General features: G+C 47.7%; 1 protein-coding gene across 1 annotated transcript in view; it reads right to left on the reverse strand.

Annotated features, from left to right (window-relative positions):
* HHIPL2 (HHIP like 2) overlaps positions 1–12848 on the reverse strand; it is a 59298-nt gene extending 46450 nt beyond the window's left edge. The window contains exon 1 of the mRNA XM_068129585.2: positions 12547–12848. Within this exon, the coding sequence (XP_067985686.2) occupies positions 12547–12801 (255 nt within the window). The 5' untranslated portion in view covers positions 12802–12848. The remainder of the gene's footprint in view (positions 1–12546) is intronic.
* Between the last annotated feature and the right edge of the window lie 855 nt (positions 12849–13703).

The following is a 13703-nucleotide window of genomic DNA, read 5'->3' on the forward strand; positions in this document are numbered from 1 at the left end:
GGGTAATCGAACTCTGACCTTATTTTTGACAATTACAGGAAATATTTACATGTCTATTTCCTAATTTTCAGGCATATGCAGTTCATCAGTCTAATTACAAAGGTACGGATTTTGATGTTTTATGAACTGTATGCCATATCCTTGTGTTTAATTTTTGTGCGATCATGATCCGGGTTCATGTATACATGATTGTATACGTGTCATAAATATGACGTCATAGGTCATGTGACCTGGCGGCCATATTGGATTTTATGAAAACCTTAAAAATGGATCCCTGCCTTCATTTTTTGATCGATTCATTTTGAACTTTGACCACTTATAGTACGCCATGTGATTGGATGCATATCCTAATTATGACGTCATAGGTCAGGTGACATGGCGGGATGGACCGGTACGGTCCCCGGATCATACCGCCCTTGGCGCCCGTCAAAAATCGAAAGAGTATGGCATGGGCAACATCTGCGCCAAATTTGATGCTTTTGGAAGAATTTGAACCAAAATATCCCTAAGGGCCCTGACTATGTACAGGTTAATCACCTTAGCTTCGGCATGGTAAAGCTCCTCGGCTCATTCCGACTATCGAGGTTGTTAGTGAGGCGACGCTGTTCAGAGCATGGTTCATGATATGATCAGATCTCTTGGCCCCTCGAACCTCACACGGGTGGTGAAACTCCACTGGCGGGTGATAGTGAGAGGAGAGATGTGGGAATAATGCGATTCAAAATGCCAACACTTTGCAGAAGCGATAAATACGTGGCCCTCTACACATCTGAATTTTTTTCTGAAGATTAAACAATGTTTTGTTCACAAACTGAAGACATGTACAATGGAATCGGTATGTGGGAGTAAACTGATAGGCTAGCTGTTCTTCTTCTTCATCGTACTATAATTCACCAAATGTCTGTCTGTCTGTTCCCAGGTACCGCAAAAACGGCTGAAGCAATCGCAACGAAATTTTGCCTGGGTTCCCTGTTTTCTGGGACCCTTGGAGTAAAATAGGCTATATTGTTTTTCCAATTTCCAATTTCTCCAATTTTCCAGTTTTTCCAAACACTATGTGATAATATTTACCGATATGAACAGTGATGTGGCTTTTATTGAAATTCTACAAATACTGTTTAGATTTTGTTGATTTGCCTGTGATATGATTTCACGGATGTTTATATGAATCGTTTAAAATAAAAAAGCCTTCAATTTCTGATATTTTGCCTTTTCGTTTGGGCCTCCCAATTGAAGCCCCGCCCATAGGGCGGGTACTGTTGCTCGTCCTCATAATTCCAGGAAAGCAACACATACTTTAATTTCCAGCAGTATCAGATAATGCCATAAGTATAAATACTTGTAGTCGTAACTCGAGGAATATGAAAATCTACGTTTTTGTATTTCCATGAATCAAGGGAGAAGGTTTGCTGATTTCATGCAATTATTTGGATGAATTTTCCTTGGAAGATGGGAAACTTTTTTTTGGGGAATCGCAGAGAAAGTGTTTTGAAAGAGCAGCAAACAGTGGAGAAAGCAAAACGCATTTCACATGATCACGTGTGCGATTTTGCACAATACATCTTGCATAATCGTTTGGTAAAAGATGTTCTTTCGACATTTCAAGACGAGACAAGAAACGCAAGGCCATCCTCTTTTCCTGGTCGTTCATTACCCTGCTCGTTGCCCCCGCTGCCAGTTCCGTCACCTTTTGCCCTCTACCAGGAACCTCGGTTTTGTTTGGAGAGAAGGGCAACAGTGGAGATGCCATCGTTCAGCGCATTCCTCCCTTCCATCAGCTTCGCCTTGCTGTGTCTTGCTATGACAAAGGCATACGACAAGTCATCGATCAGCTTTGGACCGTGCAATCCCATTTCGAGTCACTGCCTCATGTTGTCCATGTGGAGCAACCTCAGCTTTATGGATGCTAAGAGCGTCTGCTCAAGCTTTCACCATGGACGTCTGGCATCTCTACCAGGTATAAATGAAACGCAAGCTGCAAAGACCTTACTGATCGATGCTATAAAGAAGGAAGAAGGAGCGATTTGGGACATCTGGATTGGCTTAAGGCGGAATAAAGGAGATTGTGTCAATGGATCGAGTCCACTACGTGGATTTTCCTGGTCCACCGGAAATGCTGACGACACGTTTGAGGCTTGGCACTCCGAGGCAGAAACTTCTTGTCCAGGAAGTGAGGACTTGTGTGGCTCTCTTCGATTCGCCGGAAAACTTGGCCCATGGTGGTACACGCACAGGTGCGACACAGCGACTGGGGTTCTCGGTGTTCTTTGCTGGATTGATTTCTCTCCCATTACCGGAGTTGCTGGAGAAACGGTCGAGTCGGAAACATGGCATACTACCCTTACACCTGCCACAGTTGAGTCGGAAACATGGCAGACTACCCTTACACCTGCCACAGTTGAGTCGAAAACATGGCAGACTACCCTTACACCTGCCACAGTTGAGTCGGAAACATGGCAGCCTACCCTTATACCTGCCACATTCGAGTCGGAAACATGGCAGACTACCCTTACACCTGCCACATTCGAGTCGGAAACATGGCAGACTACCCTTACACCTGCTACAGTCGAGTCGGAAACATGGCAGACTACCCTTACACCTGCTACAGTCGAATCGGAAACATGGCAGACTACCCTTACACCTGCTACAGTCGAATCGGAAACATGGCAGACTACCCTTACACCTGCCACATTCAAGTCGGAAACATCGCAGACTACCCTTACACCTGCCACATTCGAGTCGGAAACATCGCAGACTACCCTTACACCTGCTACAGTCGAATCGGAAACATGGCAGACTACCCTTACACCTGCTACAGTCGAATCGGAAACATGGCAGACTACCCTTACACCTGCCACATTCGAGTCGGAAGCATGGCAGACTACCCTTACACCTGCCACATTCGAGTCGGAAACATCGCAGACTACCCTTACACCTGCTACAGTCGAATCGGAAACATGGCAGACTACCCTTACACCTGCTACAGTCGAATCGGAAACATGGCAGACTATCCTAACACCTAACACATTCGAGTCGGAAACATCGCAGACTACCCTTACACCTGCCACATTCGAGTCGGAAACATCGCAGACTACCCTTACACCTGCTACAGTCGAGTCGGAAACATCGCAGACTACCCTTTCACCTGCCACATTCGAGTCGGAAACATCACAGACTACCCTTACACCTGCCACATTCGAATCGGAAACATCGCAGACTACCCTTACACCTGCCACATTCGAGTCGGAAACATGGCAGACTACCCTTACACCTGCTACAGTCGAATCGGAAACATGGCAGATTACCCTTACACCTGCCACATTCGAGTCGGAAACATCGCAGACTACCCTTAAACCTGCTACAGTCGAGTCGGAAACATGGCAGACTACCCTTACACCTGCTACAGTCGAATCGGAAACATGGCAGACTATCCTTACACCTACCACATTCGAGTCGGAAACATCGCAGACTACCCTTACACCTGCCACATTCGAGTCGGAAACATCGCAGACTACGTTTACACCTGCTACAGTCGAGTCGGAAACATCGCAGACTACCCTTTCACCTGCCACATTCGAGTCGGAAACATCACAGACTACCCTTACACCTGCCACATTCGAATCGGAAACATCGCAGACTACCCTTACACCTGCCACATTCGAGTCGGAAACATGGCAGACTACCCTTACACCTGCTACAGTCGAATCGGAAACATGGCAGATTACCCTTACACCTGCCACATTCAAGTCGGAAACATCGCAGACTACCCTTACACCTGCTACAGTCGAGTCGGAAACATGGCAGACTACCCTTACACCTGCTACAGTCGAATCGGAAACATGGCAGACGAACCTTACACCTGCTACAGTCGAGTCGGAAAAATGGCAGTCTACCCTTACACCTGCTACAGTCGAATCGGATACATGGCAGACTACCCTTACACCTGCTGCAGTCGAATCGGAAACATGGCAGACTACCCTTACACCTGCCACATTCGAGTCGGAAACATCGCAGACTACCCTTACACCTGCCACATTCGAGTCGGAAACATCGCAGACTACTTTTACACCTGCTACAGTCGAGTCGGAAACATCGCAGACTACCCTTTCACCTGCCACAGTCGAGTCGGAATCATCACAGACTACCCTTACACCTGTCTTGCACGAGTGGGACTTGTGCTCCAGTTGCAAACATGGAGTTTGCAGCAGTGAAAGTGGAGGCCCAAACTGTGCCTGCTTGGATGGCTACACTCCGCTCAACAGTACACACTGTACGGATATCGACGAATGCTCAGGAACGAGTGCCTGCCAAATTGACTGCAGAAACTTTCTCGGGAGACTTGTGTGTAAATGCCCGGAAGGCTTCGAGAACCTGGGACACCTCAAATGTATTGAGAGGTGCTCAACGCAGCTTCCATGCGGCCAGGTGTGCACCAATACAATGGGTGGATACCTCTGCTCCTGCCTCCAGGGATATCACCTGCACAATGACGGGCAGCAGTGCATCGATGATCTGCTCGGGTCGACCGCTTCACCTTCACTGGCACCTACCCCGCTTCTCCTACTCACAATGACAGGATACTGCGCCATGTTGTGATTTTCACCTTTAATGCAAGTTATTCGTCTCTTGCTAAGAGATTAGGTCATGATTTCATTGGCCGAATAAACGCATAATCCCCAAAACAATCCATAACACAGGCCTGGTGCAACAAAATAAGCATTCATGATTGATAACGATTGGTATTTCAAAATGACACATTTGTCTTTAAAAACGTAGAATATTTAGGAATATATAGAAAATATAATATATATATATATAAACTTTTCTTTAATATAATAAGAAACTTAGGAATAACATGAATAGTTGCTTGCATTATTGCTCTGAGGGCCATCAGTGAGCAGATGACCAGGCAAGTCATAAATGTTTCCATAGCGGAGAATGTATTACCTGGGCAGGTGTTTGGCAGGGTGCTGGCGAAGCGGCGTACCCATTGGCACAACACCTTACCGACAAAATGCCACCACCTCGAGGTATTCTGACACCTCATTCTCACGCAACCCATCAGCTGTCGTTAAATATCAGCCTCGGGGTCCTTCGTCAAGAGTAGGCGAGCTATTGCCGGCACTCTGCCCAATTCTTACTCTCATCTAGAGGGAGCACTGCATCAGAGACACAGCTGCTTCCCCAGCAAATGATGCTACCCGCAACCGCGTGCCGCATTTGAAAGAAGAAGAAGAATCCCAGGTAGGAAGTTTTAGTCTGACTATTCCACTAAATATAAAACAACTTTATCCTTATACAATGATCTTGACACATTGTTCTTCACTTTTTGACACCGTGAGCCAACCTGACATATTTTTAAGTCTTCAAAAAGGAAAAGATGATATTCTACTTATTTGTTTCATATCGTGAACCTGTTGTTCAATTACAATAATAATTTAATTATGCTAAAACATCATCTACATTTTAGTTGAATGTTTGGCACTAATGAGATAAGATTAAGGAATTTTAGGGATGGAAACACTATCTAGATTCTAGAGAATTAAACTGGTCACATGGTATAATGAAATGTCACGTGAGAGGACCTGCCCATTGCTGGCGTCCGGACATTGTTGGATTCAGAACAATCAAGCTCAGTGTTGTAAAGCCTCTGCCTATCTAGTTCCCACATTATCATGCAAATGGTCCATTTCGGACGCCATTAAGTTATTGATGGAAATATCACGTGCAACAAGCATGTGGCGGAACAATTGTACTCATCGCATCCATAAAATTGCAACATTGTCGATGTTGTGGCAACATATTTACCTGGAGATCAATATTATAAGTTGAGCATGGTCAAATAAAGCCGAGGGATTCATCGCAATGGCGAACGGATCGTGCAAGATCCCCAAATTCCAGTGGTGTCGGTTGCCTGGAACGTTGTGTTAAACGATACGAGCACCACCGCATTCCTCCACAACACAATCTCCAATACTACCACCACCACACCTTAACCCCAACAATGAATCCAACATTCTAGTGTGATCAGCCATGGGGATGTTTTTGCCCAAATGTTTTCCAGGAAATGGCTATAGCCAGTCCTGAGGTTCTGGAATTGGGCAGGAATCGGGAATTTGGCAGGAATCTGGAATTTGGCAGGAATCGGGAATTTGGCAGGAATCTGGAATTTGACAGGAATCGGGAATTTGGCAGGAATCTGGAATTTGACAGGAATCTGGAATTTGACAGGAATCTGGAATTTGACAGGAATCTGGAATTTGGCAGGAATCTGGAATTTGACAGGAATCTGGAATTTGGCAGGAATCTGGAATTTGACAGGAATCTGGAATTTGACAGGAATCTGGAATTTGGCAGGAATCTGGAATTTGACAGGAATCTGGAATTTGACAGGAATCGGGAATTTGGCAGGAATCTGGAATTTGACAGGAATCTGGAATTTGACAGGAATCTGGAATTTTGCAGGAATCGGGAATTTGGCAGGAATCTGGAATTTGACAGGAATCTGGAATTTGACAGGAATCGGGAATTTGACAGGAATCGGGAATTTGGCAGGAATCTGGAATTTGACAGGAATCGGGAATTTTACAGGAATCGGGAATTTGGCAGGAATCTGGAATTTGGCAGGAATCTGGAATTTGACAGGAATCTGGAATTTGACAGGAATCTGGAATTTGGCAGGAATCTGGAATTTGGCAGGAATCTGGAATTTGACAGGAATCTGGAATTTGACAGGAATTGGGAATTTGGCAGGAATCTGGAATTTGACAGGAATCTGGAATTTGACAGGAATCGGGAATTTGGCAGGAATCTGGAATTTGACAGGAATCGGGAATTTGACAGGAATCTGGAATTTGGCAGGAATCTGGAATTTGACAGGAATCGGGAATTTTACAGGAATCGGGAATTTGGCAGGAATCTGGAATTTGACAGGAATCGGGAATTTGGCAGGATTCGGGAATTTTGTGTGTGCTCATGATTTGTAAAAGTTTTTCACTTTAACTTACCGGAGATTTAGAGATTTATATTTTTGCATCGAATGGATGAGCTGGATATTTTCTTTCCAGGTCATCCTGATACAAGTTTCTGTCATGCTCTCTGACATACCTATTTATTCATGGGATATTGAAAAATAAAAAGTTGGCGTTTCTTGAACTATGTGAGTATTTTGTTCCAATAACATTTGAATACCCCTCATAAACACGGAAGTATACAATTACATAACCACACTCGGTGGGGTAATGGTTAGAACGTCTGCAGCACCGAGTTTGAGACCCCGGCCAAGTCGTACCAAAGGCCTTTAGAAATGGTATGTGCTGCTTCCTTGCTTGATGCTCAGAATTTAAAACGACAGAGCATGGGCAAACAACGCTGGGATGGCAATAGCAAACCACCCAGTATAACCCTTGCCAAGAAACTTCCCAGGCAGTACTGGTGCTCTCCACAGAGTAGACCAAGGCCTAGGGTTCATCATTGTCATACAAAAAAAAAAGAAGCGAATTTCTGTATTTTATTGTAAAGAGTCCCTTTTATTGAGCGGAATGGTTCATGATGTAATAATTATAATACTAGTGGGGTCACCCGTGGGAATCCCACGGGCATGCAGGTGTATCGTTGCGATCGGTGCAGCCGTTTTTGCGGTACCTGGGACAATAACGTTAGGCGGGAGTCCAAACCTGAAAATGCTGGAGACCAAAGCTGAAATTGGAAAAACAATATAGGCTATTTTACTCCAGGGGGTCCCAGATTTACGCACCCAAAATTCCGTTGCGATCGGTTCAGCCGTTTTTGCGGTACCTGGGAATGGACAGACAGACGGACAGACAGATAGACGGATGGACATTTGGTGAATTACAGTAAGATGTGACTTGGAATTAAGTAAATGCACGATTATTGTTTTGTCATTATCAACTCATTGCCTCCACCACCTAAGGTGGGCAGAGGTCATGTTTTCAACCTTGTCTGTCTATGAGCAGAATTTCTTAAAAGGTTGTGGACAAATTTCAACGAAACCTGATGGACAGGATTGGTATGTGACAAGGACGAATTGTTTAGATTTTGGTGAAGATCCGGATCTGCATACGAAAGGTATTTAAGTTATTCTTCACCATTGAGTGATAGGGATGAAAACAACATACGAGGTCCGACAATAAAGTTTAGGATTACAGTAATAGCAAATTTTATTGTAAACCCTAACCAATAATTATGTTTGGAGGTCATCTTCATAGTAATTTCCCTGGGAGCCTATACACCTTTGCCAGCGTCGCAGCCATGCTTCAAAGAACTCTTGGAAGTCGTTGTCTGAAATGCCATATAGCTCATTGGTCACGGCACTCTGGATCTCTTCTATTGATGCAAAATGAGTTCCTTTGGTCAGAGTTTCGGACGTAGGTCAGATCGGACCAACACTATCACCCTTTCGACATTTACATCCATTTTGGCAATCAATAGACGTCCCAGCCACACGTCATCATTCACGTCCATTCTCCTTTCCGCATACCTCTTGGCCCACTCAAATACAGGTGGTCTTGACATTGCTTCTTCCCGTATACCAGCTTCAACTTGTTGAAAATGTCCGTGTCACTTTAGTTTAGTTTTACCAAAAACTTGATGAGGATTCTTTGTTCCATAAATTTGTTGTTCATCGTCAAAACCACGATTGCAACCCTTATTATTTTGCCAAAAATTCAGTATGGCTACAAAATACAATCAATCAATAGAACGGCTAACACAGTACTGACAGAAAGATTACAATGCACGTCCAATTACAAAACCCAAGCCAGGGCTGCCACTTGTCAAGAAACAACATCAGTCCTGGAACTTTATTGTCAGACCTTGTATGCCATGGCATGATATTTCAAAAAGTTGTGGACCAATTATGGCACAACTTGGTGCATGAGTTGGGTCGGTGATAAGAACAAGCCAATGAGATTTTGGGTCAGGTCCGGATCCAGATCCGGCCTATCGGTGGGATACAAAATGTAACCTGTCCAGTCTGGCGAAGGTATGTGCTCTACCAAGTGCTGTTCTAGTTTAGTATTTGTAATGTTAGTTAAGTAAGGAGCAGATAAATGTGAACTACATTGACAATCATGTATAAAAGCAACATGTATAAGAAACAATCATCATTGTTTAAAAATAACATGCCCTAGTGGTAAGGCAGGTAAGTAGAATCATATCTGAGCAGGTTGGGGCCTTGGAGATGATGCAGGCCACTATAAATGTCTGTGAACCAGATTTAGGGAGAGATGGCTACGTTGAGAGACAGACAAGGCAGATCAGAGAAAAGACATGGATAATGTTCATTCTGTTATGTCCTCATCAAAGCAATTCTTTTGGAGAGTGAGGATGTCGACAGAAAGATGCAGAAGATCTGTCCTCTCCATGCTTTTGCCTCACCCTTTCCCTCTCTGTGATTTTGCCTCAGCCTTTTCCCTCTCTGCACTTTTCCCCTCTCAGGTTTCCACCAGGCTCACATGGTCCACCATCAACTCCATTATAGTGAAACTACCTAAATCCAGGATCACTCCTCACCTTCATTCACTTCACTCCTTCAGTGAATCTGGGGTGACGACCTTGGGACCTCAGTCACCCCACGAGCTGGATCAGTGAATATGGGATGACGACCTTGGGACCTCAGTCACCCCACGAGTGGGATCAGTGAATCTGGGATGACGACCTTGGGACCTCAGTCACCCCACGAGCTGGATCAGTGAATCTGGGATGGCGACCTTGGGACCTCAGTCACCCCACGAGCTGGATCAGTGAATCTGGGATGACGACCTTGGGACCTCAGTCACCCCACGAGCTGGATCAGTGAATCTGGGATGACGACCTTGGGACCTCAGTCACCCCACGAGTGGGATCAGTGAATCTGGGATGGCGACCTTGGGATCTCAGTCACCCCAGGAGTGGGATCAGTGAATCTGGGATGGCGACCTTGGGATCTCAGTCACCCCAGGAGTGGGATCAGTGAATCTGGGATGACGACCTTGGGACCTCAGTCACCCCACGAGTGGGATCAATGAATCTGGGATGGTGACCTTGGGATCTCAGTCACCCCAGGAGTGGGATCAGTGAATCTGGGATGGCGATCTTGGGATCTCAGTCACCCCAGGAGTGGGATCAGTGAATCTGGGATGACGACCTTGGGACCTCAGTCACCCCACGAGTGGGATCAATGAATCTGGGATGGTGACCTTGGGATCTCAGTCACCCCAGGAGTGGGATCAGTGAATCTGGGATGGCGATCTTGGGATCTCAGTCACCCCAGGAGTGGGATCAGTGAATCTGGGATGACGACCTTGGGATCTCAGTCACCCCATGAGTGGGATCAGTGAATCTGGGATGACGACCTTGGGACCTCAGTCACCCCACGAGTGGGATCAATGAATCTGGGATGGTGACCTTGGGATCTCAGTCACCCCAGGAGTGGGATCAGTGAATCTGGGATGGCGATCTTGGGATCTCAGTCACCCCAGGAGTGGGATCAGTGAATCTGGGATGGCGACCTTGGGATCTCAGTCACCCCATGAGTGGGATCAGTGAATCTGGGATGACGACCTTGGGATCTCAGTCACACCACGGGTGGGATCAGTGAATCTGGGATGACGACCTTGGGACCTCAGTCACCCCACGAGTGGGATCAATGAATCTGGGATGGCGACCTTGGGATCTCAGTCACCCCAGGAGTGGGATCAGTGAATCTGGGATGACGACCTTGGGACCTCAGTCACCCCACGAGCTGGATCAGTGAATCTGGGATGGCGACCTTGGGACCTCAGTCACCCCACGAGCTGGATCAGTGAACCTGGGATGACGACCTTGGGACCTCAGTCACCCCACAAGTGGGATCAGTGAATCTGGGATGGCGACCTTGGGACCTCAGTCACCCCACAAGTGGGATCAGTGAATCTGGGATGGCGACCTTGGGACCTCAGTCACCCCACAAGTGGGATCAGTGAATCTGGGATGGCGACCTTGGGACCTCAGTCACCCCACAAGTGGGATCAGTGAATCTGGGATGGCGACCTTGGGACCTCAGTCATCCCACAAGTGGGATCAGTGAATCTGGGATGGCGACCTTGGGACCTCAGTCATCCCACAAGTGGGATCAGTGAATCTGGGATGACGACCTTGGGACCTCAGTCATCCCACAAGTGGGATCAGTGAATCTGGGATGACGACCTTGGGACCTCAGTCACCCCACGAGTGGGATCAGTGAATCTGGGATGGCGACCTTGGGATCTCAGTAACCCCATGAGTGGGATCAGTGAATCTGGGATGACGACCTTGGGATCTCAGTCACCCCACGAGTGGGATCAGTGAATCTGGGATGACGACCTTGGGACCTCAGTCACCCCACGAGTGGGATCAATGAGTCTGGGATGGCGACCTTGGGATCTCAGTCACCCCAGGAGTGGGATCAGTGAATCTGGGATGACGACCTTGGCACCTCGGTCACCCCACAAGTGGGATCAATGAGTCTGGGATGGCGACCTTGGGACCTCAGTCACCCCACGAGCTGGATCAGTGAATCTGGGATGACGACCTTGGCACCTCGGTCACCCCACAAGTGGGAGCAGTGAATCTGGGATGGCGACCTTGGGATCTCAGTCACCCAGCCCCATGAGCAGGATCGGTGAATCTGGCTTTTCTTTGTACTTTTGCCCATCGTAACGAAAGGCTCCTTCGCCCAGTGTGATTTGCTTAGTTATTTATTTATTTCATTGGTGAAACCCATCATTAAATCAGTGTTTGGGCTTTGGGTTTCCTCGGTACTTGCACGTGTCACACTTTCTAACAATACGTATATTACAGGTGGCGATGGGGTACGATGTGGGAAGGAAAGCAAACGAGGAGGTGCTCAGGGTGAGGATGACGTGAGGGTAAGGAGAGGGAAGGTGATGGGTGTGGGCAGGGCAAGATTAGCTGGAAAGGATAAGGTCGTGCCCCCAGCCAGTGTCCTGTAGAGTGTATATATGTATTACGTACGTATCACACACCATGCTATAGTTTGGACAGAAAATAGATGAGCATTAAATATATATTTCCGACAATCCTCCGTTGTGCAATTACTCTCAATTGGCCATTCGTAACCAACTAGTGCAGGTGAAGGCTGAGAAAATGAAAAACACCTGGTCAAGATGGAACTGCCAATTCAGTCGGCCCAGTTAATCAGAATAAGTTTGGGGAAAAGATGAGGTGGGTATGGTTTGTCGTAGCAGCAGAGATGCTGCATGATGGAGCACAACATAGGTCGGAGAGCATATTAAGCCGGCAGTCCTGCCTGCGATCACGCGGACTGTTAAGATCACGTGCAGGTGCGGTGAGAAAGTCCAAGGAGTGGAGGTAAACTTGTGCCCGAGTGCATGCCGGGAAATAAGCGGCTCAGATCGATCCACACACAAAATGATCTTTAGGTTTCACCATCGGCGCCATCATACGATGGATCGGTGATGAAACCCAAGAGACCGGCGATACATCGACACCGTGGTGTTTTCCCAGGGTCACGTGGGCGGTCGACCTTTATGCTTTCCCGCACACCTGGCACATGATGGACTTCACGTAATGCCCACATCGTTGGGAGACGGCACGATCCAAGTTCGCCATGACGGTGTGGAACATGTCCGCCAGCTGCTCGTCACGTTGCTCGTTGCAGCATCCCAAAAGCACGTAATCCGTGCAGAACCGCAATGGCTTCTGCGATTCGAAGGGCGGACGGTAATCGAGGCATTGCGGGTGGCAGGAGATGCGGACGATGAGCGTGAACAGCACGCACAAGAACCGGCCATCGGCCATTGCCAGGTCAGGTCAGAGTGCGCGTTTCGGATTCAGTGGCTGAGAACACCCAGGAATATGGCGCGTTGGGTGGGGCGAGCCGGTGGGACTTTGGGAGGGAAAAGGAAAACGGCATTGGAAGTGTCGAGAAGAGCTGGGAAAGAAAAACAAATGGCGAGAAAGAACCAGGATGAGGATGTGGTGTGGAGAAAGAACCAGGGGGAGGAGGTGGTGTGGAGAAAGAACCAGGGGGAGGAGGTGGTGTGGAGAAAGAACCAGGGGGACGAGGTGGTGTGGAGAAAGAACCAGGGGGAGGAGGTGGTGTGGAGAAAGAACCAGGGGGAGGAGGTGGTGTGGAGAAAGAACCAGGGGAGGAGGTGGTGTCAGGAAAGAACCAGGGGGAGGAGGTGGTGTGGAGAAAGAACCAGGGGGAGGAGGTGGTGTGGAGAAAGAACCAGGCGAGGAGGTGGTGTGGAGAAAGAACCAGGGGGAGGAGGTGGTGTGGAGAAAGAACCAGGGGGAGGAGGTGGTGTGGAGAAAGAACCAGGGGGAGGAGGTGGTGTGGAGAAAGAACCAGGCGAGGAGGTGGTGTGGAGAAAGAACCAGGGGGAGGAGGTGGTGTGGAGAAAGAACCAGGGGGAGGAGGTGGTGTGGAGAAAGAACCAGGGGGAGGAGGTGGTGTGGAGAAAGAACCAGGGGGAGGAGGTGGTGTGGAGAAAGAACCAGGGGGAGGAGGTGGTGTGGAGAAAGAACCAGGGGGAGGAGGTGGTGTGGAGAAAGAACCAGGGGGAGGAGGTGGTGTGGAGAAAGAACCAGGGGGAGGAGGTGGTGTCAGGAAAGAACCAGGGGGAGGAGGTGGTGTCGAGAAAGCACCAGGAGGAGGTGGTGTTTATATAGACAGTCCAACAACGTGTGTGTGTGTG

This window comes from Myxine glutinosa, chromosome 9 (genome assembly GCF_964187855.1).
Source record: "Myxine glutinosa chromosome 9, kmMyxGlut1.1, whole genome shotgun sequence".
In the NCBI taxonomy this organism is placed as follows: domain Eukaryota; kingdom Metazoa; phylum Chordata; class Myxini; order Myxiniformes; family Myxinidae; genus Myxine; species Myxine glutinosa.